A 27,969-nucleotide genomic window follows, 5' to 3' on the forward strand; every position below is an offset into this window, starting at 1 on the left:
CCTTACACTAGGAAAATAAGTACTTTAACAAAAAAAAATTGTTTAAATGTTTCTGTTACCATAATGTTTCAGGAACCTCAGAATGTTAATGCATTTAAATCCAAAACACTGTTCGACCACCCTTGGTTTTTATTGCTGACAGCATCGATTTCAACTCTGAACATATGGGAAGTCCCTGTGCTCCATTACGTCGAGTCTGTGTCTGATCCATAGTTATCCAGTGCACTTTGACACAGGCACTTTTAAGCCCCACTAAAACCATTAGCACTCTGACCATTTGACTGACTAGGGCCATTAATTCTCGCAGGAAATTAGCATGGCTCTCTACTGGTGGAGAAAGGGAAGTTAATGTAAGGAGGTATGCACATTTAACAGTGAAAATAATTGAGTTAATATGAAACGCAGAAATGTGTTAAATTGAAATACGAAAAAATACATTCAAAGTATTTTGCACACATAAACACAAGCAGATGTGTTAATGAATAACTACATGTTTATTTACAGGCTGCTTTAGTGGTCATTCCAGAGGCAGTAATAAGACATTATTATTTGAATAACATTCACAGTAAACAAGATAATACAAGGCAGGGAGATGACACATTATTTGTACCCCACAGCTTTCCACAAGAGAAATATAAGTCATGTTTGACTTTATGGTGCAGATATGATCCTCCAGAGGCGGTGAGAAACCACACAGAATAGGGTTGAATTTATATTGAAAGCCAAGAGAAGCACAGTTATGTGCCAAAAAGATAAAATGGAGAGATTTTCTATTCCTGTATCAATACAACCTTTTCCAGTGTAGAGTATAGAGCAAAAAGACGAAACAACTTAAGACAGGAAATGTAGTGTTCTTGAACTGTTCATGTGAAAGTGTATAATTAAAGAAGGCCATTTATACAGTCGGCTATTCATTCCTTTAAAATGATCAAGTCTTTGGTACAAAACTTGAAAGGCAATTGACGAATTTCATGCAAGCAAACACAGAAGCTATCATACATACATAACAATGTGTTTTTTCACATTTGTACACTGGCAAGTAGCAGTTTTGGATGAAGGCTCACATTAACACACTCAAACATCAACGTTTCAAAAGTTGTATATACACCAATGTTAATGTACCAAAAAAAAAGGTGATGTTGTCAATGCATGCCCTGGTTAACCGTCAGAAACAACATAATTATGAAAGGTTTTGGAGTCACTGTTGGGCCCCCTCCCTCACTTATAACTTACAGTACAGTAGTAATTCATCACTTTTCCACTCGGTGAAGATCCCATCCAGCTTATGACCCTTTAATATACACACATTCACTTTAATGTTCATCCCAACTAGTTACAGTGAAGTGCTTGGATATATTCACATTCAATTATGTGACCATACATTAAAATGTCAGGGCTTTAATATAAAAATTAAAAGCCAATGTTATAAAATTAGTTATTCATAAAAAACATGTTATTATGTTACGTAATTTAATCACGATTCAATACATTTTTTATATTTTTTTATTGTCGCAATCTATATTATTCCAGAATATTACTGCAGGCACAACAAAGTGATTAGTGGCAATAAATCACAGTATACAACTGCAATACTCACGAGTATCACATAATATTAGGAATCACAATGATGTGGCCCAAGGGCTGGGACGACCTGGGTGAAATGATGCGTTTCCACCACACACAAAACATAGTGGCTTTCAGGCCTCCATAGATGAAATGTATTAAAAAACAAGTGGTTTTCTTTAACCTGGACCACTCTCTGCTACTGTAGGCTTATGGTACCTGAATCCAAAAATTCCAACATGTAGCATAAGGCAGCGAGGAGACAACTGGAAAAGTCTGTGATATTCTAAATCGAAGCACATCATTTCCTTTTTCTTGTCTGAATATGTGGTCAACAAGCAATTCAACATTGACATTGGATTGATTGATTGGATTGGATTGACTCATTGCTCTACTCAAACCAATAAGATGAAAGCATGCAACCACTTGCGTTTAAAAAATGAACACGTTGCTACATGCAAATGTTCTAAGTAGTCTCAAAACCAGCTGAAACCACAGAGAACCAGGTGGTGTCTCCTAAAAAGGACCCAGTGGTGAACATTTGGTGCAGTCCATTCTCCAGCAGGGCATGATGGTAAGAGTTATCTGTGCACAGCTCTGATGACCCATTCTGCAGTAGGGTTCAGCTCGAAGAGGTCTTTCATGTATGTTTCTCCATCTAGACATCTCTCCTCTGAGGGGATAACAGACAGAGAGGAGGGGGGGGGGAGGGAGGCAGAGAGAGACACATAATGGAGTTACAACAATGATTGATTACTGCACTTGTCTCATACCTTTACACGCATAACAGGAAGTACGTTTTCCCTCAATCAGGCCTGTCTCGTGGCTCACTACTAGCAAGGTTATTAGCAGAGAAAACTAATGATTCACATTGTAATATATTCGTTTGTAGTGGGAGCAAGACTTACTGATGTTTCCACCAATCTCATAGAGACACAGCTCTTCTTGTTCCACTGCCACTGAACTGCAGGGAAGAAGAAAGAAAAAGCAAGTAAGAGAAAGAGCTCAAAGGTATAACAGGCATTTTTTTAGGGGTGGTGTTGAAAAAATTCCCTTACTGTATATTCTTTTGCCATTTTTAAATGTAAGTGATCGAAAAAGGGAAACCAACCTGCCAGAATTTGAAAAAATACAGTCCCCCACAATGTTGCGAATAGTTTAAACTGATGCTACTGTAGCTACTGCCAATCGCCTTAAGCAACTGAAAGGCTAAACTTATAGCAACAGTCATTTTCTGTATTTGTAACTCTTTGCTGATATTGTCAGACTCTTTTTTTATTTTAGTCAGTCTTACTTTTTAGTGAGCAAACAAAAGGAGCACTCTTAAATTAGCTGTGATTAGCCAAAGTCTACCTTTTTTAAAGAGGATTCTATACATCTCTCAGACCAATACAATTCCAATATGCTCAAATCAAAAGGTTATTATATTGCCTACCCCAGATTTAAGGCAACATGAAGAGAGGTCAGGCCTCATATTGATAAGATAAAGTACTGTGTGTGTTGGTACAGTGCTGCATGTAGACATTACCTGTCCTGGCTGAGGAAGCGTGTTAAAACATCAGCAGCCTGCAACTCTCCAGTAAGCTGAACTGCCATGGACACTTTACTGAACTGTGGAGCTTGAACTCGAATAAATCCCTGTGAGCTCTCCTGGTTGGAAATACCGACGGAGACAAACAGAGACGAAGAAAGATAAACATACAGTCCATTATGTTGTCATAAACACTTTAAAAGGAAACATTGTACTCATCTCACATCCACACATGAGGCCGGGGCTTTACACTGCAAGAATGAGGAACTAGGATAAATTCCTGCTCTGTTGTTTAACAAACTGCAGACTCTGTTTGGTCTAAAAGCACTTAGCTGAGAATGACAAGTGTTGCCGTGGTTACTCACTATCCACTATATTGTTAAGGAGAACAGCAATTGTATTAATTGCTAGGATACGTAAATGTCCCCTCTGTGGGACTAATAAAGGGATTCTGATCCACAAGAAACGACTGTGGAAGCAAAAAAAGAAGTGTGATCGAATTTGTTCTCATTACTATTATATACGTCCACGTAAAATAAATATACTGTAAATATGGAATGATAGTTATTGTCAGTTCTTTTGCTCTTAATGTTGCACCAACAGACTGTAGAAAGGATTGCACCAAGAGAACAAAATACCCACATATCATTCCTACCCCCCGGGCGCTGTACAATAGCTGCCCACTGCTCCTAGTACTAGACTCCTGGTACTAGGATGGGTTAAATGCAGAGGCCAAATTTCACTGTGTGTGCTGTGTGCTCTGCATGTGTGACCATTAAAGAGGGTATCATCCCTCCCAATTCTTCTTCTTCTTCTTCTACACTTCACCACTAGATGTCACTGTTTCTCCACAGACTATTGAGAAAGAGTTCTGCTTTAGTCAGAGTCTGGTTTAAATAGTTTCCGACCATTTCAATTGAACTTCTTACATTTTCTAGCACTGCCATACATGGTCAAAAAACATGGCCGTCCTGAAAAGTGTTTAGCTTCATTAACATTGTTGACATTGACTCCTTTTTGTAGAACTAGATTCCAGGCTGCAAATGTTTCTGACTCTATAGCATTGGCAAGTCCAAAAGTAAAACTGAATTTTTTATAAAATAGATTAAATCATTTCCGAAATTCACTTGTGTTGTTTTTATACAAGGAAATACTTTTAAGGCACACAAGAGAAGACCTCATTTGTGTTGAAGAGCCCTCTGACATCAATTTAAAAGCACCATGGAGTACATTTATATGAACACAAGAAAAAAAGTTGTATCTGGGAAACCTCTGTATGTAAAAGAAATGTGGTACAATCAAAATTAAAACATTTAGAGAAACCTTTGCTGTGGCTCTGAAACCTTCACTGGTTCTAATGTATTCCCATTGACCTCTACATGACCCCTACATTTAAACTCCTACCTCAGGAACAGCCTTCTCTGATGGTTTGTCTGTGGTCATCTTCTTCAGCAGCTTCCTCATGGCTCTCTCTTTGTATTGTTTCCGATGACTTTCCATGTTCTGTTGTCTGACCTGGGTCATAATGAACTTTGGGATCTGGAGATAAGACACAGTGAACAGGAGATCTTATAACCTTGTTACACACTGACCCATCCTCCACCCTTAACACAAATATACTTTTCAGAGTAACCAAGACAAATCAGGATGCATTGAGAAACATTGTTCTCCATTGATTCAGTCACACAAGCTATGACATGGACTAAAGAATGTCATTTTTTGAATGCTTACTGTCCACAGAAGATTCTGGTATCGAATCAGCAGCCGGACGATGTGGGCTGTGCTGGTTGCCATGGAGAACTCCTGCTGTTCAGTCACCTTGGAGCGGAAGCCTTTGAACATGAAGATGTTGGGCGCCATGACGACAGAGACATTGTTGAGAGTCATTTTATTCTTGTCCTGGTGGTCGATCACACGGTGGAAAAACTCCACTAATGCCTAGGGGAAGCAAACACAATCCATTTGACAAATATAATTATCAAAGGGTTTTTATTTGTATTTACTGGAGTGAAACACGAGTGTGTATTTACCTTCAAAGTGTCCCGGTTGGCCTCAGGTAACAAAAGGATGAGCAGATTCAAAGCCTGCAGCTGCTGCTTCTTAGTGGGGAGCTCTACAAACACACACACACAAAAACACACACACACACACGGAAGGGTTTAATGCAGGTTAATGTGGGAGTAAATCAAGCAGAATACTTCATGAACAGATGCCACACGTACTGTTGACGGCAAAAAAAGCGTTGAGGTACTCCACAGTCAGCAGAGGGAGGGGTAACTCCCTGATGAACAGCTTCAAAAGGCTGGCGGCATCGTGCTGCTTTAACTGCTGCCATGGAAACGTCCCGTCGTAGAAAGACGTCTCGAACTCCTGGCACAGCAACTGGATTTGGGACAGAAACACACAGGAAAGCTTTTTTTATTACATTATCACTAAAACGTACATATTATAGACAGGCTTTTCATTATGAATCATTTGTAAACATATTTTTTAGTCACTCACTTTATCGTATTAAAGTTGTAATCTATATGACTTATTTCATAAAATGATTTACTTTCCTTGTAAAATGTTTTTATAAATCATTAACTTTGTTCTGATTAGGTTGTAATATATTATTCTATTTTATTGTTTTATTTACTTTGCTGCTATTAAGTTGTAATTAATTGTTTTATTATGTAGTACTATTACTGATTGAATTGCCTTTAAATTCATTTTATTACATTTTTACATTTGGTATTGTCTCATGCATTTGTCTCAGACTGTTATATTGTTTAAGCCTCTCCTGTTTTCAAAAGTCTAAGTCTTGTTCTTTCTTATCTTATTATAACAGCTATCTGTTAAGCACATTTTACTACCACTTGGATGAAGTATGAAGGTGTAATACTAATAAAATGTGATTATTGATTGATGCTATTGCTAATGCTATTACCACACCTACCAATCTTAGCATGTTACAGTGTCTGTAGTGATGGTGCTAAAATGCTTAAACAAACCTTGACTCTCGTGGCCACTCCAGGGATCCGTAGCAGCCCCTCTGTGTCCAACCCTTCCTCCTCTATATGATTAATGAGCTAGGAATAAGAAAGAGGGATACACAGGTTAAACATCACAAGCAGAAAAAGTCAGTTCCATATTTGTTAGGTTCAGGTTGCATTGTGGGTAATGTAAATTGATTCATTGACATATCCCTGTTGTATAATCAATTACTGTTTCCCCTCATCATAGCTGTAATGGTGAATCGTCCTCATCTCAGACTGATGTGATTGGCTGATGGACTCACCCTCTGCAGTATTAATGGCACTTTGGTCCCAGGAGCCCGCCTGTGGTCTTGTTCCAATAAAGTGGCAAGAGGAACACCAAACAGGCCACTCTCTGCACACAAACAAGCACAGATATTTAGTAAAACAGTCATACATTGCGTGTTTACCTGGAATAAATAGCAATTTGTAATTCATTTTAGCTCTTTTGAATGACTTTGTTTTTCCATATATCCCTTTTTGTGTGTGCATAAATACTTTACATGTGTGTGTTTACTTTGTATGTCTTAGTTTGTGTCTCTCCGTAGGTCAGAGTGTGTCAATACAGTTCGTGTGTGTGTGTTTACCTTTAGTTTTAACTTTGACAGGTTTGTCTGCCTTCAGGTCGATCCCAGCAGTATCGAACAGGGCAGTCGACTCCACGAGCACCAGCCTGCGCACCTGACAGAACATTACAGAGAGAACAAATATGTATAAGACAATTAAATAAAATGGGAACTGGTTTAATGGACAACTCAACAAAATAAACTCTTATTGGGCAATTTGTCCCAGAAAGGCATTATAATATAATAAATATAAATCATGATATTTTGGTTATTAATTTACTAGGACAAGCATTGCGACCATGAAGCAAGGACATGGGAACAGTCAAATACACCAAAACTTAATTCATGACGATCGACAATAAACCAAAAATGTAAGAAAAGAAAAATGTAAGAAAATGGAACAAGATTTAGCCGAACAACAGATGTAAAATAACACATTTTAAACTATTTAAATTTTAATAAATGTTCTAATCTAACTAAAAAAACATATTTCAAAAAAGGGGCTATGGACTGTGAACTAAACCATTGAATGAAAGATGATCATTGAAACATTGCAATTAGTTTTATGCAATTATTGCATCCACACATAATTTCCCTCACTAACCTTTTTCATATCCAGAGGAGACAGATCTCCTATTCTGGTCTGACCTGTTTTATCTCGGAGCAGCTTAAAGTTCTGCAGAGGAAAAATAAAAAGAGAGAGGGAGACAGAAGGGCGTCAGTGACTGTGGGAGAAAATATTAAAAGTAAACACTCTTAATTTACAACTGTATTTATTTGCATATGAAGGTTGAATGAAGGCTGAACACATGGGACAGTGGACAGCTTCAACCAGCAGATGGCAGTACAGACCAACACTCAATGCCAGCTTTTATTATTAGAATGAACAAATACACTTTATCACACGGTCGCATTCACACCTAATAGTCCGCTTCTCTGGTGCGCACCAGACGACAGTTTGTTACATTGTTTCATTTTTCAGAAGGTTCGGTTTGCGTTCACACCATAGACTGTATATATAAAGGTTCACACAGGCAAAATTCAAACGGACTATAAACTTTAAACACCAGTCATGTGCCCGGAAATGCTAGTCAACAATTGGTCAGACATAAAACGCAAATCCCGGTGTTGTGTCAAATTATGCACCCCCGTCGTGAAATGCACCCCTTGACACGGGAACGCGCATTTGAACGTTTAGTCCGCTATTCTATGTTGTCTTTTTGATGGTTGGGTGGGTGGTCGAATCCTGGATTTTGCATTCATTCGTCACTTATTTTTCAGTTAATTTTTTATTTAATATACGTTTTTATTTAATTGTGACGTCCTGTCTGTATACTTGTGCTTGTACTTGTGCTTTACAATGTATTGTTTATTTTTACATCAAGTGCTTGAGGGTGGGATTAATAGAAACATTTTTATTTTGGGGGGTGCTTTTTATGAACAGCCTGGTTGCCACGATATGCACCCCTTGCTATCTCTGACAATAAACGTGTCACATACATGAAACTTGCTCCATTTATTGGTACTAGTCCTACAACTATACCCTCCAGTCCAAAGTGCTTGAGGGTGGGATTAATAGAAGCAACTTTTTTCGGGGGGTGCTTTTTATGGCAGGCCAGGGGGTGCATTTCACAAAGGGGGTGCATCATTTGACACAACACCGGCAATTTCCGCCATGGAGCATCGGCAGGTTATTTTCATGCTGTTGTTAATCTGGAGAGCATATCAACAGCAACGGCGCATATGATTATATAAATCAGACAACGTGGGATAAAAAACATTATAACACATATAATGAGACGTTCTGCAGTAAGGAGGGGGTTTCACCGACGGCAGGTGGCTCTGACTTTTATGTATAGTTTTTAGTTTGATAGTTGTTTTTACTTTACACGACACTGTTGAACACTTCATTCTGCTTCACTCTTTCGCTAGCGATTTTGAAGACACCCGCGTTCTTGTGACATGTAAATACTACGCTTCCTATGTTTTGGTGCGGACTGCGTTCACACCAGCGATGAACCGCTCCAGAGTTCACTAGCAAGCGGTCCGAGACCACCTCTTTTAGGCGGACCAGAGTCCGGTTGTTTAGTTCACTTCAGAGGTCTCGGACTGCGTTCACACCAACCCAAACGAACCAAGCGGCTAAACGCACCAGGGTTCGATTCAACCGGACTATACAAGGCTGGTGTGAATGCGACCTAAAAGTGCAAAGTGAGCATTAACAAAATCATTATCTCTGGAAATCATTGACTCACAACATTAAATATTACATGATATAATCACTATTATTACCCTGCCCTAAATACAATAAACAATTGACCTTTCTATCATTGCCTGCCAGCGCATTCAATCAGTGCACGCAGTTGATTTATTGTGGCTTCCCCATTGGCTGATTGTATCAGCAAAGACACACACAGCTGAGGAAGTGAATTGGCACTTAGCCTTGAGTTATTGTGTGTGTACAGGTGTGTGACTCACTGGTAGTTTGTCATCAGGTGAGTTTGGGCTAGCGGTGACCTTTGCCCTTTGGTGGTTGTCCCTGTAAGTGAGCGCCTGCTCGGAAAACGCCACTTCAACGTTCAGTTCTGTCTCCGTTTCTGCAGTTAGACACGCATAAAAAGAATAAAACATACGACCACACAAGTAGTCCAGTACAAATGTGCTTGTGTTGTAAAGTTGTGTTTACACAGAAAGGCAATTACATGTGTTTTTCTGTAGAAATGCCACAGTCACTGCAGCACAAAGGTGTTTTTTTCTGCACATAACCTCTTCATGGCAAATGAATCAGACTTTTGCCCCCACGTTTAAAAAGGGATGTACTTGTATAGTTAAACATTACAATATTATGTAGAAAAGTCTCTCATTCTGATGCTGTGTAGCTTTGACATTGAGAAAATAAAGCAACATTGTATTACCATATGTTTCCAGTTAATCGTTTTATTCCATTTGTATAGTAGCTACAATATTAGCACTTCAATATTAAATGTGCAAACGAAGAAAGAGGCAAAAAGTTAATTGTTTTTATTGTATGATACTTAATCATGTTTTATCTTTTATAAGATAGTATTTCTAACATGAGTTACAAGGAAGACGTTTATTTGGGCCTCAGCTTGTCATTCTCCATGGTGACTACTGAGCACGTGTGTCTTTAGTCATTTGTTGCACCTACCAGCTGAAGTGATATCTTTTTGTCCGTTCTCACTTTCCCCCTTCAGCTCAATGGGCTCCTCATGCTGGAACAAACACAGAGACACATTAGCACAAAGTGTAATGTTCAAACAGTGACAGATTTACAACGAGCTCCCCCTCCTTTTGTACATTTTTTTCATGTTACATATTATCTTGTCTGTTAATTAGTGGACAAACTGTCCGTTCTAGTGAAAAAATGTGTGCAAGACTCTTCAAAACTGTTTATTCTGCTGACCGGCGTAGTATGGAGTTTCAGTACTTTGAGTTCTACCTAAATCAATACATGCGTTTTCCATTCATTGAATATCAAAGCAGTGTCTGGTATAATGAAGGGACTTGATTTTGAGGTAAGAAAGAGGTATTAGGTGGTGTAAAAACAGATTTGCAATGTGTTACTGATTACCACGAGACAGTAGAAGTAGAAAAAACTAACATTTAGCAAAGTTGTGAACACTTCCTCTGTGGTAAAAAAAAAAAGGGAAATATATAAAGTGTGTGTTGTGGTGTGATGCTTCCAACTCATGCTATCAAAAGGGGAAGAGATCATAAAAGGAAAAAACTGTATTAACTTTTTCCGAAACCATCTGGTTAGCTAAACTAAGCACAAAGTCTAATCTTATTGTGTTATTAAGTGAGTTTCAGAGGTGGTAGTTTTGTTACTTTGGACAGGCTAGCTGTTTCCTTGATTTAATTTATACATATAAAAAAGAGAGGGTAAGAATTTAAAAAAAATGTATCATTCTTGAAATGACATAAGAAAACATGAAGATACATACCTTATTAACTATCAAGTCATAGAACATATAGCAATATATATATAAATATCAGCAACTAATAAATTATTGATAACCATTCATGCTTTGCTGGGCTAACTGGCCGCTGGCTTTAGCTTCATATTTAACACGAGTGGTATCAATGTTTCATCTTAATCTCAATCTCAATGGAGAAAAATATAGGAATATTTCTTGAATGAGGTCTTCAAATTTTTGTAACACAGATTTAAATGTTTGATGAAACACACTTAAAGTTATTAAAACCAGTGACACAGTTTACAGCTGAACACCTGTTCATGGCATTTTTTAGTTCTTAGTTTAGTTAAAATGGTGTTGTGTGCTTGGCCTCACCTTTTCAGGAGGTCTGAATATATCTCTAACATCAGGAACGTGTTGCCGGTTGCGTCGCCGTAGCAACGTCTGCTGTAGTGTTGTCACACGGCGCTCTACTGCTGCCGCCTGCGATCTGGTGAGCGTGGACAGAAACACGGCACTGTCTTCTTCCTGTCAATCAAAAAAAAATCTGATGAGTGAATTGCTTTAATATCTACACAGAATATCTAATGCCTTTAGTCAGGTTATGCTCACTGAAAGATGTGAACTGCAAATATGAAACTCTGACTTAACCTGGACTAACTATTTGAAAAAGGGAAAGATGATTGACACCTGATCCTGGTCGGCCGCTAGTGAGTCATCAAACAGCCGCGCTAGCCCCGCCTCCGTAAGCCACGCCTCCTCCTGTTCGCCTTCTGGAAGAGAAAATTAGAGGAAGATAACAAAAACAAATTGTTTTATTTAGTTCCTGAGATGGGATATCACCATTTTGTTTCTTAAATGCAAAAGTAAAGGCAAACGTTTTTATTTATTTAACAATTGTACAGGTGCAGGAAAGGGAAAGGTGTAACCGCAAACAGAGCAGGACACACATACTATACAGGAAGAGTGTGTTTGCTCCAGAGAACAATAGTCTTCATAAACAAGTTAAATAACACTGATATATATACACGCGAATTGCATTCCTCTTATGCAAGGAGATGAAGAGCTAGTAGCTAGTAACAGCTTTTTAAATGTAATAAAAGTCACTCCAGATCACTCTGGTCCAAAACATGTGGCACTTAAATTAGAGGATTTAATAAGATGGATTGTGATAAAAAAAACATAAGCTAATACATTTCCTTATCTGGGAAAAAAAACAAAAAACGTAATGAGACCTTCATGCTACTGTATTTAAAATATATATATTTCAACAAAAAAATGTTAAGAAGTACCATATAGATTTTTTTCTTTGATTTAGCTGGTATTTTTGGATGTACCATAATAATTTGCAATAACATATTTAAGATTGTTTAGAAAATGTATGTGCCCCATCTGTGATGCAAGTATTTCCAGTATATCTTAGTGCCATTTTTAAGCTTTGAGCACATTTAATGATTATTGGGATACAATCGGGAAATGTATTTATGTGACAAATATATATTTTCCCATGCCTAATTAAAATGCTTTCCAATTGAAATAATGCAGATAAATAAGCAAAGTAAGTGGGGGACTTTTCACACTTATGGGTGCCCAGAGGCCCTTTGTCTCAAAATCCACAGGTCTGGAACCACAAACATGCCCAAACTAGCCTGTGATCAAAACCTGCCAATATATTATCTGTTCTGGTAGACTGCTCTAAATCAGGAACAAAACACATGAGGTTTAATGACTGTCTGTGTTGAAAGAAACGGGGAAACGTATGTCCCTTTCAGGTCTATCCATGGACACGGCGTATCCTACCCTCAGGAATTTTCTGCTGCTCCTCCTCTGGCACTTCCCCTTCTCCTCCTGCGTCTCCCCTCCCTGCTCCTCCTCCCGAGCTGGTGATATTCTCCACCTCCTTCCAATAGTCGTCCATCTCCAGCTCATCCAGAGAGTCCTGCCAGACGTGTGAAGAGACATGCATGAGATGACAATTTCAACATTTAGTTTCAAGTTCCCATTTGCGTTTCATATCTTGTTTTTGTCCTCAACAGAAGAAAGGTCAGATATGAAGCACAGACGTAAACCAAAAAGCCGCAGTCTAAACATGTCGTTATAACTGGGTGTGCACCTTCTCTCATTTATACACAAAACACGCATATTTTACATAAAACATTTTAACAGACTTTGGAGCTCTTCCAAAAAAGCATTTAATTTAGGTTGATTTGTTGGGTTGTTACCGAGTGTATATGCTGCTATGCACTGCTCATTCCTTAAGAAATCACAAGTGAAGCCACCCAAGAGCTGTAAATTACTGAAAAATACGAGGGCCAAATAAATCCTTCCTAAATAGTTACGCACCGCACTGTAACAGTGTTAAGTAAAAGAAACCAGTACAATGTTCTAGAAGAAAGATGGCGCTGGATGGCTGCCGTGTCACTAGCTCCTTTCCAACTTTTCGTTTTATTTCAGTGTTTGCTTACACTTTGGTGTGTACTTTAAACTTTGGCTCCCTGTTGTTGTGGCTGCTGTACCTGAGCGAGAATTTATTGAATTTATTATCATAATAGTTAATTGTATTTCACTGTACAATATTTAACCTTACATTCTGTTTCTTTCACCTGCACTATTTAATTCAAATGTATCGTATTCTGTTAATTTGCACTATTTTAATTTTTGTAATTATTATTATTGTTATTTTGTTGTCTTAGGTCCATTATATAATATGTTGCACTGTTGGAGATGCTCCGGACCTAAGATTTTCATTGCCATAACAACACTGTAGCTACTCTGCACATGATAATAAAATCCTTGAATCTTGAATCTAATCAGCTTACTAAAATACAAGCATTATTATGTATGAAAGTCATACAATATAGAGTGCTAAAATGGATTAATAATGGCACTATAATATTAGTTTGAAGGTTTAATGATGCCGAAATAAGCCCTGAGATTGTGCATGTTGTTGTTGAGGGTTATCTGCCATTTTAAAATGACATACAATAGCAGTGTAACTTTCCAACAATCCAAACTTTGAGAAAATATCACAGCAGAATACTTACTGTAGCAACAACCCAACTCTGGGAAATACGTTGCCAAGTCACTAAATGAACGATTCTCCCGTGCAGCCTACCTGAGAGTTGCTGCGCAGACATGGTGTCCGTGGCCTGGGCCTGGATTTGGGACTGGGACTGTGTCGGGGGCTGGAGCCGGGCTTTGGGCTGAAGGAGGGCTGAGACCTGGGGCTGGAGGCAGCACTGGGGTTGAGTAGTGATGGTGGGTCAGTAGTGGAGGTTTTTGTCCCGCCTTCGGTAGCAGAAGGCCCGGATCCATCTGCTGGATGTGTGTTCTGGTTCTGTTGAACAGTGTAGTGGCCAGTCCTGCGAGTACAACAGAGAGGGACAGAGGGAAGGAAATCAGGGAGTTAAAAACATACAAAATCTGGTGATCTGTAGGAACAAGTCTCCTAACCTGGCCAACATGCTCCAACAAAACAATAATCTTGATTTAGAAGAATGTGTTGCCCAAGGTTTCACTTACAGCTGTGCACTTTGCCCCTTGTTTACCAGTGACGTTATGAAAGTTGCCTCATAACAGCATCGATCATAAACATCTTATATTGGATTATAAATGTAAGATTGTGTAAGAAAAACAAGCTGGATTGTGCTCTATGAAGAGGTTTGTATGGGGCAGACACATTTCCGAGATATTGGCTGTTCAAAATCCCATATTTTTCTCCCAGATATGGCGTTAAATTGAGTATTTAGCGTGTTTTTGTGTGAGTATCTTAATGAGTGATTTTGAACACACGTCATTTTTTCCTTGTAAACAGTCAGTGTGTCAACCGAGACAGCAGTGTGTTGAATTCCCAGCCAGTCAGCTAATGAGGAAACTGCAGGGACTAAGAATAGCAGCCTCACACTGCCAGCTCAGCTCAGTTTACACTTAACTCCTGTTGGTTAGCTTAGGCTAGCATAGCCTAGCTGATACAGCATGAAGCATTAGTGCTAATTATAGTGAGGATGACTACCCAGCTCTAATCATTGAAACCGTTTACCATACACACTCTCTGAGGTGTGAATCAGCCGATCATATAATAACCATTACACAACTTAATGGTAGTGTGGGTGAATCATACTAGAATTACGCAAAGACTAAAAATATGTGTATAGTATTTTAAAAGTCCAGCCCTTAATTATTTTAATATGGTGGTCATCTATTCATACTGATGCACCTCAGGATTTCACCACTACTGATTTTGTTCCGTTTCGTTATTTTCCTTTTGTGTAGCTCAATGGACTTATCAAAGCTAATTTTATATGATATAATCTGAAGAAGTGCTAACAAAGAAATGTGTCAAAATGATACTACAATATCATATCACACTGCAATAATTCATGGCATTTTGAGGTGTTTTACACAATATTAACACCAAAAGAAGTGCCGGTACAATATGAAGTAAATCAGTTCATAATAATGTGTGTTTTAATATGGCTCTCATTCTTGTGGCTTTGCAGATGTCCGACTGAATGTCTCCTTTGTTGTGACAGGAAGTAACATCTGACACAGCACATTCTGTGTCTCTCCCCCACTTGAGGATAAAGAGTTATTATGGGGTGAGAAGCTACAGTTAGTTCAACTGACTGAGGATGCAGCTGCATACAATAAATCTGTGCTTACTGTCAACACATATCACTTTAGCGGCACCTATCAAAACTCAGCTGAATGTGTGTAAGTGGGGCTGTTCAAAAAGTTTAGTTGACAACCGTAGTGTAAGGGAATTTGATTATATAATAGTTAAATAAATGCAGCAACCAGATACTTTGAGTAATATTAAGTAAACATGACTTGAAGCATATACTGAAAGCCACCACATGAACACCAATGTGTCACAGTTCAAGATTAAATATGTCCATAAGGTATTTGTCAGACACCATTGGTCCAGTTTTTTTAAAACACCAGATGCTGTGACATGATTTAGAGTGTTTTAAAAAAAAATACAGACTGGCTTAAAAGTAAATAAAAAGGTGAAATGTATCACTGATCAGAAATAAATGCCTGATTTGTGGGAGGTCATACATTTACATAAATCGTGTGAATGTTTAAAAAAGAACACTTAGATGTCTCTATTTGGCACGTAGGCAGATCATTACTAGGAAATGAGTGCAATTCAGACAAGAATATATATGCATTTGATAACTCTTGGTGAATGGACATGGAATCAGGGCATGGAATAGTCCATTACTCTCAAAAGAACAATCAATTTAATTAAAGTATTCTTACTGAGATGAAAGGATAAACTGTAAATGAACGTGTGGGGCTAACAGGGAAGTCAGGCTGACCAGCATCGAGTTGATGTTCTATATTCATTAATTTGGAGTTATGAGCAGGACTGAAGGTTCACGCTGAGCTGAGACTGCATACCACAGCAGACTTCCTGACACACACACACTTTGTGTACTTAAAAAGCCATACAAAAACACAGGTAAATATAGACATACAGAAACACATTTTGATCTGGTACAACAATTGACCTCCACCTACACTTCCTTCCATCAATCTCTTTTCTTTCCCACCTCCGTCTTCCTCCTCCTCCGTTTCCTTGCATCCTACACTCGTCTGGGTCTTGTCGTGCCTTTCCGTTTCCTTTCTCCTTGGTGCTTTGGATTTCCCGTCTGCTTTCTTCCTGTGTTCCTATATAACTATCATGATGGTTCCATCTCCTCTATGGTGCTACTCCTGCTATCTGACCCCTCACTCGGTTTAGAAGAATAGCACACTCGGCACGTACTGCATGTTCATGGCCTTATCCATTCTGGCCAATTTAAATGTTTTCATTTGTGAGAAATGTCAAAAATGTCCTTGTTTTCTAATACACTGGAGAAGATTTGTTTAACTTGGAAGCAGATTTGCACCTGGCAGACACACATGAAGTCCAGGCAGATTAATCATTAACCTTCATCCAGAGCTACAGTATGAAGGACGATTTGACTAAACCATAAATCAGAGATATGCAAACACATACACACACAAACATTCGTTTTTCAGTGTTGGGAGTTTAAATGAATAAAGTGAATCAGAGGTTTATTTGTTCATCTACAACATAAGAATATGTTAACGTGTGTACCAGCGTGAACCTCAATGTTAATTATCTATGTATTAACACTGACCTTACATTTGTTCTAATGTTAGCCCCGATAGAGACATGGCTCTAAAGATGGCGATGTTTATCTGACGTATGTTGAACACGGTAAACATGCTAAACATTTACATTTTAGCATTGTCAATATGTAAGGATGTTGCTATGCTAGCATGTTAGCATTTGTCTGCGTCTAATTATACCCTGACAGAACTGCTAGCATGACTGTAAAATCTTGGTCTCTTCCAGGATGGTTTACAAAGTGTAGTTTGGTGACACAGTTTGGACAAAGTGGTTATATTTTCATTTTGGTTAGCTAGCTTGTCAACTGGATTATAGAAAAACTATGGGACAGGGATTCATGTAACTTGGTGGAAAGATGTAGCATTAGTCAAAGAAGAACCTATGGAATTTTTCGAGCAAAACTGAATACAAGACGGGTACGGAAATAGTTTTTCACTTTTGTCGACATTGCAATATAGGGCATTAGGCTCAGGTTTGAGCTCTCAGTGTCCTTTTAGTTGTAAATATATTTGCTATTACACATCTGTCTGATACACTACAAAGATCCAAAGCCGACAAGAAATAGAAGTAGCTATTAATATTGACATATAATGCTTATGCAAACATTGCCACTTGCTTTGACTCTAGCTAAGACAACCTGTTGTCAATCAAACATTGATCTCGTATCATAAAAGTTGTTCTAATATACAAACATGTCAACATTTTACTTGGCGGCCTAAAAGTATTTATTGTTGACCATTTCCAACCTCATAAGCAACACAGGTATAATTCCTGTGAGTGAATTGGACATGGAAATATTCGTGTGTGGTTTAGGACTCCGACCATCACAGCTTTTAAGTGCAGAAAACACCCACAATAATGCAAACAAATTATGCAAAGCTTTACAAACAGTAGTACACGTGAGCAGGCTCTCTGACACACTCACAGCGGTCAGGTGAGCTGCCCTTGTTAGTAAAACAAACACATTCTCACTCTGGCACACTTTCAGAGAAAACATGCCAAAATGCCACGGTTGTTTGTGCGATTGTTCTACTCTTTGTACCGCACACCTTTTATCACCTGCTCAGAGCTGTCCACATAGAAAGAGTGTGTGTGGACGTGTGTGTGTGGAGAGAAAAACACCTTGTAAAAGTAAATCCCACACTACAGAGGACAAATAGTTATAGAAGAAACGGTATCAGACAACAAAGAGCAAGTTCAGCGCTGATGAGTTCAATATGAGTCAAGATCTGAGGAAGTGAACTATTTTTACCCCACATGGCATGAGACCAAGCTCCCGACTAAACTATACAATATAAAGAAGAGACCATTCCGCATGTTCAGTACTATATGTTTTGCTACTAATATCACCATTATGTTTTACTTAAGTCACATTTTGAATGAATGTAATGATGATGAGCCTGTGTGAAGAACATGCACTCTGTCATGTACAGTATGTGTGTGTCTGTCTGTCCTCAGCTAACCTTGTATACTAGAACTTAGAAGGCTTATGAGCCTAATATTGAATTCATGTTATTTTAAGACAGTTTGCTTAAGGAGCTCTTGTAGTGTCGGTGATTCACATGTTATTTTTAAACATAATTTCTTTGAATTATACCGTCACTGAATGTTGACTCCTACTTGCTCTGAACAGCGACCGATCAACATCGACTTCGGTTGCAAAATAAATTCCGTAAACAGGCTAGCCTAACAACAAGCCTTACCTCGTCTATTGCAGGCAACACTATGGCCTATGATGACATGGCAAAAGAATTGACATCCAATAATATGCAATCATCTCCATTTTGGATATCTTTGCTGGCACCTTGACTGTGCCTTACAAAGAGTAATATGAGAAGATTGATACGACAACATTGTGCTGTATAGTAAATATGAAGCTAGAGTAAGCATCTGGTTAGCCTAGCTTAGCATAAAGACTTTAAACAAGGGGAAACTGCGAGCCTGGCTCACTCAGAAAGTAACAAAAAAGTGATCTAGTTAACATTATAGCTTTAAAAAAATATCAGTGTGTGACGAATAAGTGAGTGGGAGTTGTATCAATCTCTCTCAGCAAAAAAGCACATAAGAGCATGTCCAAGAATATAAAAAAATAGGGTTTAAAAAAAGGGAGCTAGTACTTCTTCAACCACTGCAGATGGAGGAGGTGGAAAACTAGATTTATTTGTATAATTTGGCACCTACACAAAGTGAACAATGGGCAGCTGAGGCATATTTTGTAGCCAACATAAGAAAGGGAAAGAGGATGAGAATTGTGTGTGTGGTATTCCCATTCAGATCAACAGGTGCCAGCTGCCCTGTGGAAAACAGAGAGGGCCTCTGTTCCGCCTCTCTCAGTCACTGATCTCAGCACAAGTCATCTCCTTTAGTTCTGATGAATCTGAATGTGTATTTGTATGAATCTTTCTGCCTCGGCGTCTGTCAGGAGCCATTTATCTGCTTTTTTGTAACAGCCTCTGTTTCTCTGGACTATAATATCCTTCATTTATAAAAGTCATTTTTGTTCACTCATGCTTGCCTGATGTGTAGTAATCTCTCTCTCCTTCTCTTCCTTTCTGCAGATGTCATTTCCTGTGCTGCATTGCCTTGCTGCTGTGGGGTCAGGCTGTCTGTAGCATTACACAGAGGATTAATCTAAACCATGTGTTTCCACTGACTAAGTCACACTACATAGATGCCAGGGGAAGTGCTGGTTCCTACACAACTAAAGGAAACACAACAGGAACGTGCTTCCCTTTAGCTAAAAGCTTAACCTCTCATTCTCAGAAGAGCTAGGCATCCATGTTCAAGACTCCCAGCTGACACGTAACCTAAGGCTCCTTAGGTCAGATGTCCACTGCTGGTCAAAATACCTAAAGTTTTCTCTGTCTGTGTCTCTCTGTCTCTCATTTCCTGACTAGGGGAAACAATGACTACAAACCGAAGCTCCACGTCAAACTAGACAGGACACACACACTGTGCTGTGGGAGGTGAGACAAAGGCAAGCTGTAACATGATGCTGTTTTTTTTTCTAGTTAGCTGGACAAGCCATCTGGAAAACACACACATACACATTGGGGCAGGTGTGTACGTCTGAACGCCACCTGGACTCCCGCTCTATGGGTTGTTTACTTTCACCACACCACACTTGTTGACAGCAGTTGTTTGCTGATGTAAACATGTACTGGACACACACAGGCGGCCCTGGCCTGGATGGATAAACAAGTGTGCACTGTTATTAATAAAACTCTGGAGCTGTACAGTTGTTTCCATGTGAGTTCCCATTCAGGGTTTCCTCTGAATGAATGGAGACAGCTGACAAATGAAGATGCTTCTGTAGTAGTTTAGGGTTCACTGAAAGGTTTGCAGAGTGAAAACCACATCATTATTTAACACCTAGACATAATGTGTCTGAAAGCACTCTCCACCTCCATTACATAAACACCAAAACAGTGAATATTGTTTTGGATGAATAGTGTTTATTGCTCCATTTGAGTTAGAGATACTCAAATGGCCCAACACCTTGTAAAGACACTTAAAGAAATACTTCACCAACATAAAGATAATTTTTATATCAAATACTTACTAATCAAGAATCAAATGCTCAAAAATGAATAAAAACTCTGGTGGATAGAAGTAAATGGGGGCTACATTTATTAACAGAAAAAATATCAAACTCTCACCCAACTTGTGCAATATAATCAAATTTATATTTAAAATCAAAATGTTAAAGTGGACCTATCATGCTATATTTAAATGATATATTGTAGGGCCATACCTATATAAGGTATATTTATACGTTTCTGTTTTCAAAATACCAAACAGATCATGCATTTTAGCCATGCCTCATTTCGCTCTATGTGCTGTTTGCCGTCTACGGGTCTGATTCTGCTGACCACGCCCCCCTGCAGGAGAGGGGAGCCGTGCTCTGATCAGCTGCTGGGCTGTCAGAAGAGGGGGAGAAAAAGAGATCTCCGTCCTCCGTGTTTTATTATATAGAGTCGTTATTCATTTGTTTTAAAGCTCAATAAATAACAAAGAACACCTTTGACCGGCACTTTTCTAATTTTGTCCGGAAGATTTAAACTTTAACGGACATCTTGACCGGCGAAAGAAACTGAAACTCTGCCGCACGGTCCCCTCGTTCCTTGGAAGAGGCGGAGAGGTGGGTGTTTGTCATCTGCTGGTGGACTAACCGGAGAGAATTACAGTGCTTGCCTCGACGGGGAGGGATTGCATTGAATTAAAGCAGCGGGAGCAAACGCTTGCCGCGGGGAGGGAGAAAAAAAGCCACAGCGGAGAATAAACAGAAGGGTAACCATGGTAACTATGGGCGGGAAGTCTTCTTCGCTGCTTTTGTGGCAGACTACAGCGCCACTTACAGGCCTGGCATATGTACTACAGCGTCTCCAGCACTTTCAAGCGGCAATGGCCGGCCGTGGCCCAACCCCACATTCCCCTGATAGGTGGAGAGTTGGCCCAATAGCCGTAGTGCCACTTCTGTGACGACATAGAAGTGTTCAAATCTGGATCAGTCTGTATCAGATCCGTTGCAGCCCCTTTTTTTTTAGATTTGGGTATGGAGGAAAATAGAGAGGGTTGTGTTTTCTGACACTTGGTGAGTTCCCTGGAACACAGGGGACACATATTCATGTATAAAAGACGTACAAAAGTGCATTTTGCATGATAGGTCCCCTTTAACTTATTTCTAAACACATGCATTTTCACTAAATGTAGCTAAAACACTACATAAACAAGGTTACTAAGTAAGGTTTGTAGCAAAAAATGTCAGTTTAACGTTAAAGTATTCCTTAAAGGTTGCTTTACACATTCAATTTACAATAAAAAGTAACAAATCCTCATGTTAGAAGCTGAGAATCATCTCATATTTGGCATTCTTGAGTGAGAAATGACTTGTAAATAAGTAATTTAATACTCCATTGCTGTAGAAACTTTCAACGAATGTGTATGATCAACACTGATGTAGAACAGTGTTTTTTTTAATAGCACAGTGCATAAAAGGGGTTATCTGAACGTCACCTACAGTGGTGTAAAAGTTGTTAGATAGGCTAGCTATGATAGTCTAAAAAAGTCAAGGCTGACCTGCTGATTAGGAAAGTGGTAAAGGAAAAACATAACCCAAGGCCAAGGGCGGAGTTGACTTGGCCCCATCATGGAAAAATTGTGCAAAGTTGTAATTAGGTTTTGCTTTGAAGTAGCAGCAGGGTTCAGGTCAGCCTTAAGGATGCAGTTAACACACTGAAAGGAGACGAATTGTATTCATTAAGCCTTTTCTGCACAGTTGAAAACTGAGGAAAAACACTATCACTGCTACCTTTGCCCACTTGCTCTCACACTCTCACACAGACGTATTGCCACTGGCCTCACTTTAAAGCGCTATTTTCCAACGACACACACACATTATTTTGTCGCACCTGGGCATGGCGGGCTCCTGGACCTGTGCGGGCGGACAGCTGACGGGGGCACGCGGTCCAATTTTCGGCAACAGTTCTGCGTTGCTGTGGTAACCCGTTAAAACCACTCCCTGGGACTCCTGCTGCTGCCGACTCATGTTTCTCCTGCCTTTTTTCTTCTTTCACTGCTTTACACACAGCTGACGTCCACTCACTCACTGATAAGTCGTCTATCTATCTGTCATTATTTTGCATTGCTGGACTGTTATGTTGCCGAGTCATTATTATTCTGACATCAAACTCTCCCTCTGCTTCTCGTCTTTCCTTCTCCGTAACTTCTGTGAGGGGCGTGGTTACAGATACAACGCTTCACCGGGATTGGTTTAAACCGCAGGGGTGATTTTGTATTGGTCGTGGCGCCCCCTCCTGCTCAAAACATGTACCGGCTACTTCCTGGTGCAATGCTTTAATTATGGCTATTATAAATAAGTATTTTGGTGGGTGTTTACAAAAAAAAACGTACTTATACATAATGCACCTATTAATTTAGTTAACACATCAGCGTTTCATTAATGCACATCTTTGGAACTATACCTACTTAGCCTACAATGCATATTCTTACTTTGTACTTTAACCTATGCACACGTCTTGAAAAACCACTAACTGCACAGTTCTTTCATAATAATAATATTCATATCTTCATTGTAATTCTATTATATATGTTTCTTTATTTTTGAAATACTTGCTTGAATGTTTACAATAGTTTTTCTTATCATGTTTATGTGACTCACTGAAACACCAAAGAAATAAAGCAGATTCTGATTAAGACACCCCTTAAAAAGCTTTACCATACATATCCTTCCCCCTTTTTGGGTATGTCAAGTAGCATACAGCTAAAAGAAACAATAACATGTATAAGGCAAAACATAGTAATGTGTACGTCCAAGTCAATCCAAATATTCATGATTTTCACTTGCGGAGGGCAAAAAAGAGCCAAAAACACACAAGAAGAGAAGGTAGCATTAGTACTAGGGATGTCCCGATCCGATCACGTGATCGGGGATCGGAGCCGATCACGTGATTTTCACGTGATCGGGGATCGGGAGAAAAAAATCGGGGATCGGAATTTTTTTTTTTTTTTTTTTTATAAAATATTTTTATACATTTTATTTAATGTTACAAAACAAAAATAACCATGTTCACGTCTTAAAGTCATCCTGAGGCCTTAGTTTTGGGTTAAAATTACACATCATGTATGTGTTGCTTCTTTTGGGCTTGTTTTCATAGACCTGGTTGCTTATTTCTCTCAAATCTGGCAACAGAGTGGGCGCAGTGTCAGTAGCAGTAAGCTAACAAGAGGCTACGTTCAGCTGGTGACTCGGGAGTCGGGACAGAGAAAATGTCAGGAGTTTGGAAGTATTATAAAATTGAAAGCGAAGGCAGTGTAACAGCCAGATGCAATGTTTGCAAGGCGGAGGTTCCGCGTGGTGGAAAGAACAGAGCTACGTTCAACACGACCAATCTAATACAAACACCACCAACAACAACACGACGAGTACACAGCGGCCACTCAGGTAACGGTGTTACCGTTTAACTGGTGACACCGGGGAACTCGTGACGTTCTATAACGGCAGGAATGTGTCAGGGGCGTGTACTTTGAGGAGCCACGAATAACCAGGAAATACACATTTCGATCGCTTCTTCTGTTGTTTACATTTATCTTTTGGTATATTTGGCTCCATAGGAAAACTTTGATGCACATTCAGTACCAGTGTGTGAGGTTGTGGTTGCGATGCCGATATCCGGACGCGTACAGCGAGGACTACACAATGACAATGAGGTGACTGGGGATGTCTGTTCAAAACATTGCAAACGTGAATAAATCATTTCAAATATATATTTGTCTCCGACTTTCATTTGTACATCGTTGTTAATGTGATGTTTAGTAGCTTTGATAGCTGTCCATACCTTCAGACAGCCTAAAAGTAAGACACAAGTTGTTTACTCACAGCCCGAATGCAGCATCGAGGTCCGTGGCAAGCTGTGATCCTCTCCGATTAAGTTGTGACAGGACTTCTGTAGCTATTCTCCAGCGAGTAAGGTTTTTATTAAATACCTCCATCCCTCTCATCACAACAACAAGACTACACTGTGCAGAAAAAATACAAAATAAATGAAAATAACCTTGCTGGATAGCTTAGAATGAAACAAACAATCGTCCATGGCTGATATGTCACAGTAACGGGTAAACCACAGAAAAGTCGAGCGGGACACAAGTTGAATCCATATAATGAAATTGTTACTTTTTATATATATATATATATACACACACACATGCTATACAATGTGTTGCTGAAAATTGACAATTATTATGGCATGGAACAAATGCCAATCTTTGTAAGAATCTAAACACCCAAACACAGTGGCGGCCGGCCCATAGGGGCGCTAGGGGCGCCGCCCCCCCTCTTCCCACATTAAAAAAATAAATAAAAATAAAAATAAAAAAATATATATTTAAAAAAAAAAAAAATTATTTTTATTTTTATTTTTAATAAACAAGGTAAATATTATATAATTGGTATCAGTAAAATGTATAATCTACAATAAAATCTCGTTTAAAATTGTGTTACGATGTCTAAAGTTACTGATAAGTCACATGTTTCCTGCCTGGCCTTGCCCATGTATCATTACTCCCTCTCGTCTGGGCACTATGCACAGCGCCCAGACGAGAGGGCAGCAAGTGCAGCAGAAGCCAACTGTTGCTATCTTTAAACTATGCCGCCGAAACATAATTTCAGCCAATCAGCGTCGTCAAATCTGATGGTCACAGGGCTCCTACGTCAGCGCCCGGTGCAGTCTGTGAGTTGTTTGGACTCGTATCCAAGGAGACAAAACAGGAAGCTGTCATACACTCTGGAAGCTACCATTAGCAGCTAATGAAAACTCAGTTTTTGACATAAAATTGAATTATGGATCATCAATCATTTTTCAAAGTGACAGACACATTGGATTAACCTATGGATTAACCTTCAGCTGCGTTTTTCTCGTTTTTGATCAGAATTGTTATTCTGCAAAAGGTGAACATGTCTCCGTGTTTTGCTACCTAAAGCTACGTTGTGTGATGTCTGTATTTGCTTCCCCTGTCGCGAGTTCTGATCGCTCAGTGATGATACTTATATTTCTAGAATCTTGTTAGCATAAGCTTGTTTGTGCATATCCGATAAGTATATCGATTGATTTTTACCTAGAGTGCGTTAGCATTTTTTTCGCTCAGGGCTCATTTAGACGCTTCTTCTGAGACTTGTGTTTTGTTTCGGTAAACATGGTTCATATCATCAGTTAGCTGCGTTTCCTCTGAGTAGGACACATGAATAGTTTATTACATTTTAAGAAGCCCTGAGACACAGTTTCGTGAGAAAAAAAACGGGGGAAAAAAAGCCCCTTAACAGGTTAAATGGGAATTAAATTAAGTAATTTTGAGTGTTCCCAAAGCCCCGGTGTTCTGCAGTTTGTGTGGGCCTACTGTACTGTTACACAGTTTATGCTGTAGAAACTATGTCCAGGACAAGGTGTTTGGAAGTTTTGGAAGATTCATAGCTAACCACACTGAAGATTATGGAGGTATTGATCAGTCTTCTCATATTTTTAAGCCTCAAATTGTCCCTAATTTAGGGGGTCTTTTCTCAAAAAAAAATACCGGGGGAACATCCCCCTGGACCCCCCTAGTATTGTTTGATCACCATTTCCACAGCCCCACCTAAAATATTTTCCACCAGCCGCCACTGCCCAAACAGTAACATTAATCTGAAAGGGAGAGCAGCCATACACACAGAAATTAAAAGGATCTTGAACCCACTGTCTAATTTCTCACCTGAGATGAAGGTAGTAGGCCAGTCTGGAGACCATCCTGTCCTCCTGTGTCTGCAACTAGTCCTACAGTCTTTTAGAGAGCATGACCTGTAAAAGTAAAACACATTTGTATTCATCAATAGTTATGCTTTTCTAGTGTTAGGAAAAAATGAGTTTACCGACTCCATGTCCTATGCATGTGTTGTACTTTGATTTCAGGATGTATATTATAATTAAATCAGTCAATATGATAGGAAAGCCACTTGTCATTACAGGAAAAAGGGAATAATGATTGATTTAACAAAGGGAAAGATGAAGTGTTTAGGTAGAGTTCCCGCAACAGCTCTATTGGCCATATGCTGGGAGATAATGGTAAAACAATCCCACACTGGGACAAGACTGGGATTAGCCAAAGAGGTCAATGAGATTGTTCTGCTCCTCCATCTGCCCCTCCGCCCGTCTGATCCCCCGCTACTCCGTCTGTCTAGCCACTACAAATCTAGTTTCCCTCTGACTCTGCGATTCATATTGTTGCCTCACACAATATGGCAGCATGTTGTGAGGCTGGATGAGTGAAGTTAATGAGGACAACAATATGCCACTACAAAGGCAGGGGGGGTTACTAAAAACTGTAACTCTGAAAAACTCACAAAGTGTGAGCCCTGGTTAAAGTTTGGAATATCTTCAAGCATCATAATTAAACAATGAACACTTATTTTTTTAAATGGTTACATTTCCAAATAAACAAGAGATACATATATATTTTAACTTGGTTTTTCAGCCATTATGTAAATGCAGGGATTCTGTATACCTTTTGAAGAGGAAAGGTAATGCATTCAGGTGAATGCAATCACCAATCACTGTGACTGCAACCAGCATTAAATCACTAAGAAAGCCAATGATTGTTGTTCATTAAAACGCGATATACTTTTAGCTGCAGTGTATCAAGCAGTCAGACATTGCAAATAATGATAATGATGTTAAAAAATCTTTTTTAAATTGCTGATAGGACGTCAAATATCTAACATCTACATTTGTTTTGGGGGATTTTTATCAATACCAACATGAGATTTCACCAGTTAGTTCTTATTTTATAAGATTGAAGAACAATCTTATAAAATATGTGCCGATTTGAACACATTTCAAAAAGTGGATGAAACCAGGTTCCATATATCTGGTTCATTTTGTTGATACATAAGATTTAAAAGGTTTTTACAGAGGGAATGGATGCCTCTTTGCATAACTCTATAAATCAGAAAAAGTCAACAGCCATATAAAATTTCATGTTTTTAGTAATACAATGTTACGTAATGACTATGAAAATTATATATGAACACACATGGTCTCTGATGCATTTGGTTTTCCTCAAGGAAGTATACTGACACTCTAGAAATACATGTTGCCGGTTTATTTTTAACAGAAGCAAAAGAAGAAGTACTAACATATCAGTTATATTATTATCAACATGTACTTTAGGTAAGCATTGATAGTATGTCAATGTACTGTTGCTGCTGGTAAAGTTGGAGCTAATTTCAATTACCTCAAATACTTCGTTGCATCCATTATACATATTATTATATGTGTGGTTAATATTATGTATTATAAATCTGAATTTTCAAAGTAACTAAAGTAGTGGAGTAAAAATGACATTTACTTCTGATCTGTAATAAAGTAGAAGCATCAAGTAACATGAAATGAAATTAATCCAGTAAATTATAAGTACATTGAAATTGTAAGTACAGTACCTGAGTAAATGTAGTTACTTTTTAACATTGTGAACAGAGCACCTACCTCACGTGCACTGCTTTAGCTCTCCTTACATCCTTGTTTTGGTAGCATGAGCATCTCCTTAATTCCTGAGCATGTGCTGAGTATTTGCACACCGCACACCACTCGCCCTTAGTGTCAAGGGGGCGTTACCTATGCTAATAATAAACATGGCCACGCCCCTCTAATTCAGGATTTAGTAT

General features: G+C 38.9%; 1 protein-coding gene across 4 annotated transcripts; it reads right to left on the reverse strand.

The window, feature by feature from the left end:
- Positions 1 to 479: 479 nt before the first annotated feature.
- On the reverse strand, positions 480 to 27,885 carry arhgap18 (Rho GTPase activating protein 18). Of its 4 annotated transcripts, XM_034150708.1 has the most exons (19): positions 27,791 to 27,885; positions 26,022 to 26,107; positions 13,731 to 13,977; positions 12,416 to 12,554; positions 11,306 to 11,388; positions 10,991 to 11,143; positions 9,847 to 9,910; positions 9,156 to 9,274; positions 7,282 to 7,353; positions 6,699 to 6,792; positions 6,375 to 6,466; positions 6,088 to 6,165; positions 5,317 to 5,476; positions 5,125 to 5,207; positions 4,826 to 5,032; positions 4,499 to 4,633; positions 3,092 to 3,213; positions 2,472 to 2,527; positions 480 to 2,236 (listed from the first exon to the last, which is right to left on the reverse strand). In XM_034150708.1, exons 2-19 carry the CDS (start codon positions 26,054 to 26,056, stop codon positions 2,145 to 2,147), a joined length of 2,031 nt encoding a protein of 676 aa, XP_034006599.1. In that variant the 5' UTR covers positions 26,057 to 26,107; positions 27,791 to 27,885; the 3' UTR covers positions 480 to 2,144. The 4 variants fall into 4 exon arrangements, with proteins under 4 accessions (XP_034006599.1, XP_034006598.1, XP_034006597.1 ...); XM_034150707.1 differs by lacking the exons at positions 26,022 to 26,107; positions 27,791 to 27,885 and adding an exon at positions 24,160 to 24,283; XM_034150706.1 differs by lacking the exons at positions 26,022 to 26,107; positions 27,791 to 27,885 and adding an exon at positions 22,172 to 22,472 and having other exon boundaries at positions 3,092 to 3,210.
- Positions 27,886 to 27,969: the final 84 nt, after the last annotated feature.

The sequence above is a fragment of the Trematomus bernacchii genome, unplaced genomic scaffold (genome assembly GCF_902827165.1).
Source record: "Trematomus bernacchii unplaced genomic scaffold, fTreBer1.1, whole genome shotgun sequence".
Taxonomy (NCBI): Eukaryota; Metazoa; Chordata; class Actinopteri; order Perciformes; family Nototheniidae; genus Trematomus; species Trematomus bernacchii.

What these genes read in the sequence shown, in the direction of transcription:
- arhgap18 (XM_034150705.1), bottom strand. Translation starts at nt 22,308, where the DNA reads ATGAGTCGGCAGCAGCAGGAGTCCCAGGGAGTGGTTTTAACGGGTTAC. An exon ending in TATTCAGACCTCCTGAAAAG is followed by an intron (nt 9,911 to 10,990) that starts GTGAGGCCAAGC and finishes TGTTTGTTCCAG; the next exon opens with CATGAGGAGCCCATTGAGCT. An exon ending in TGTCAAAGTTAAAACTAAAG is followed by an intron (nt 6,467 to 6,698) that starts GTAAACACACAC and finishes GTTTGTGTGCAG; the next exon opens with AGAGTGGCCTGTTTGGTGTT.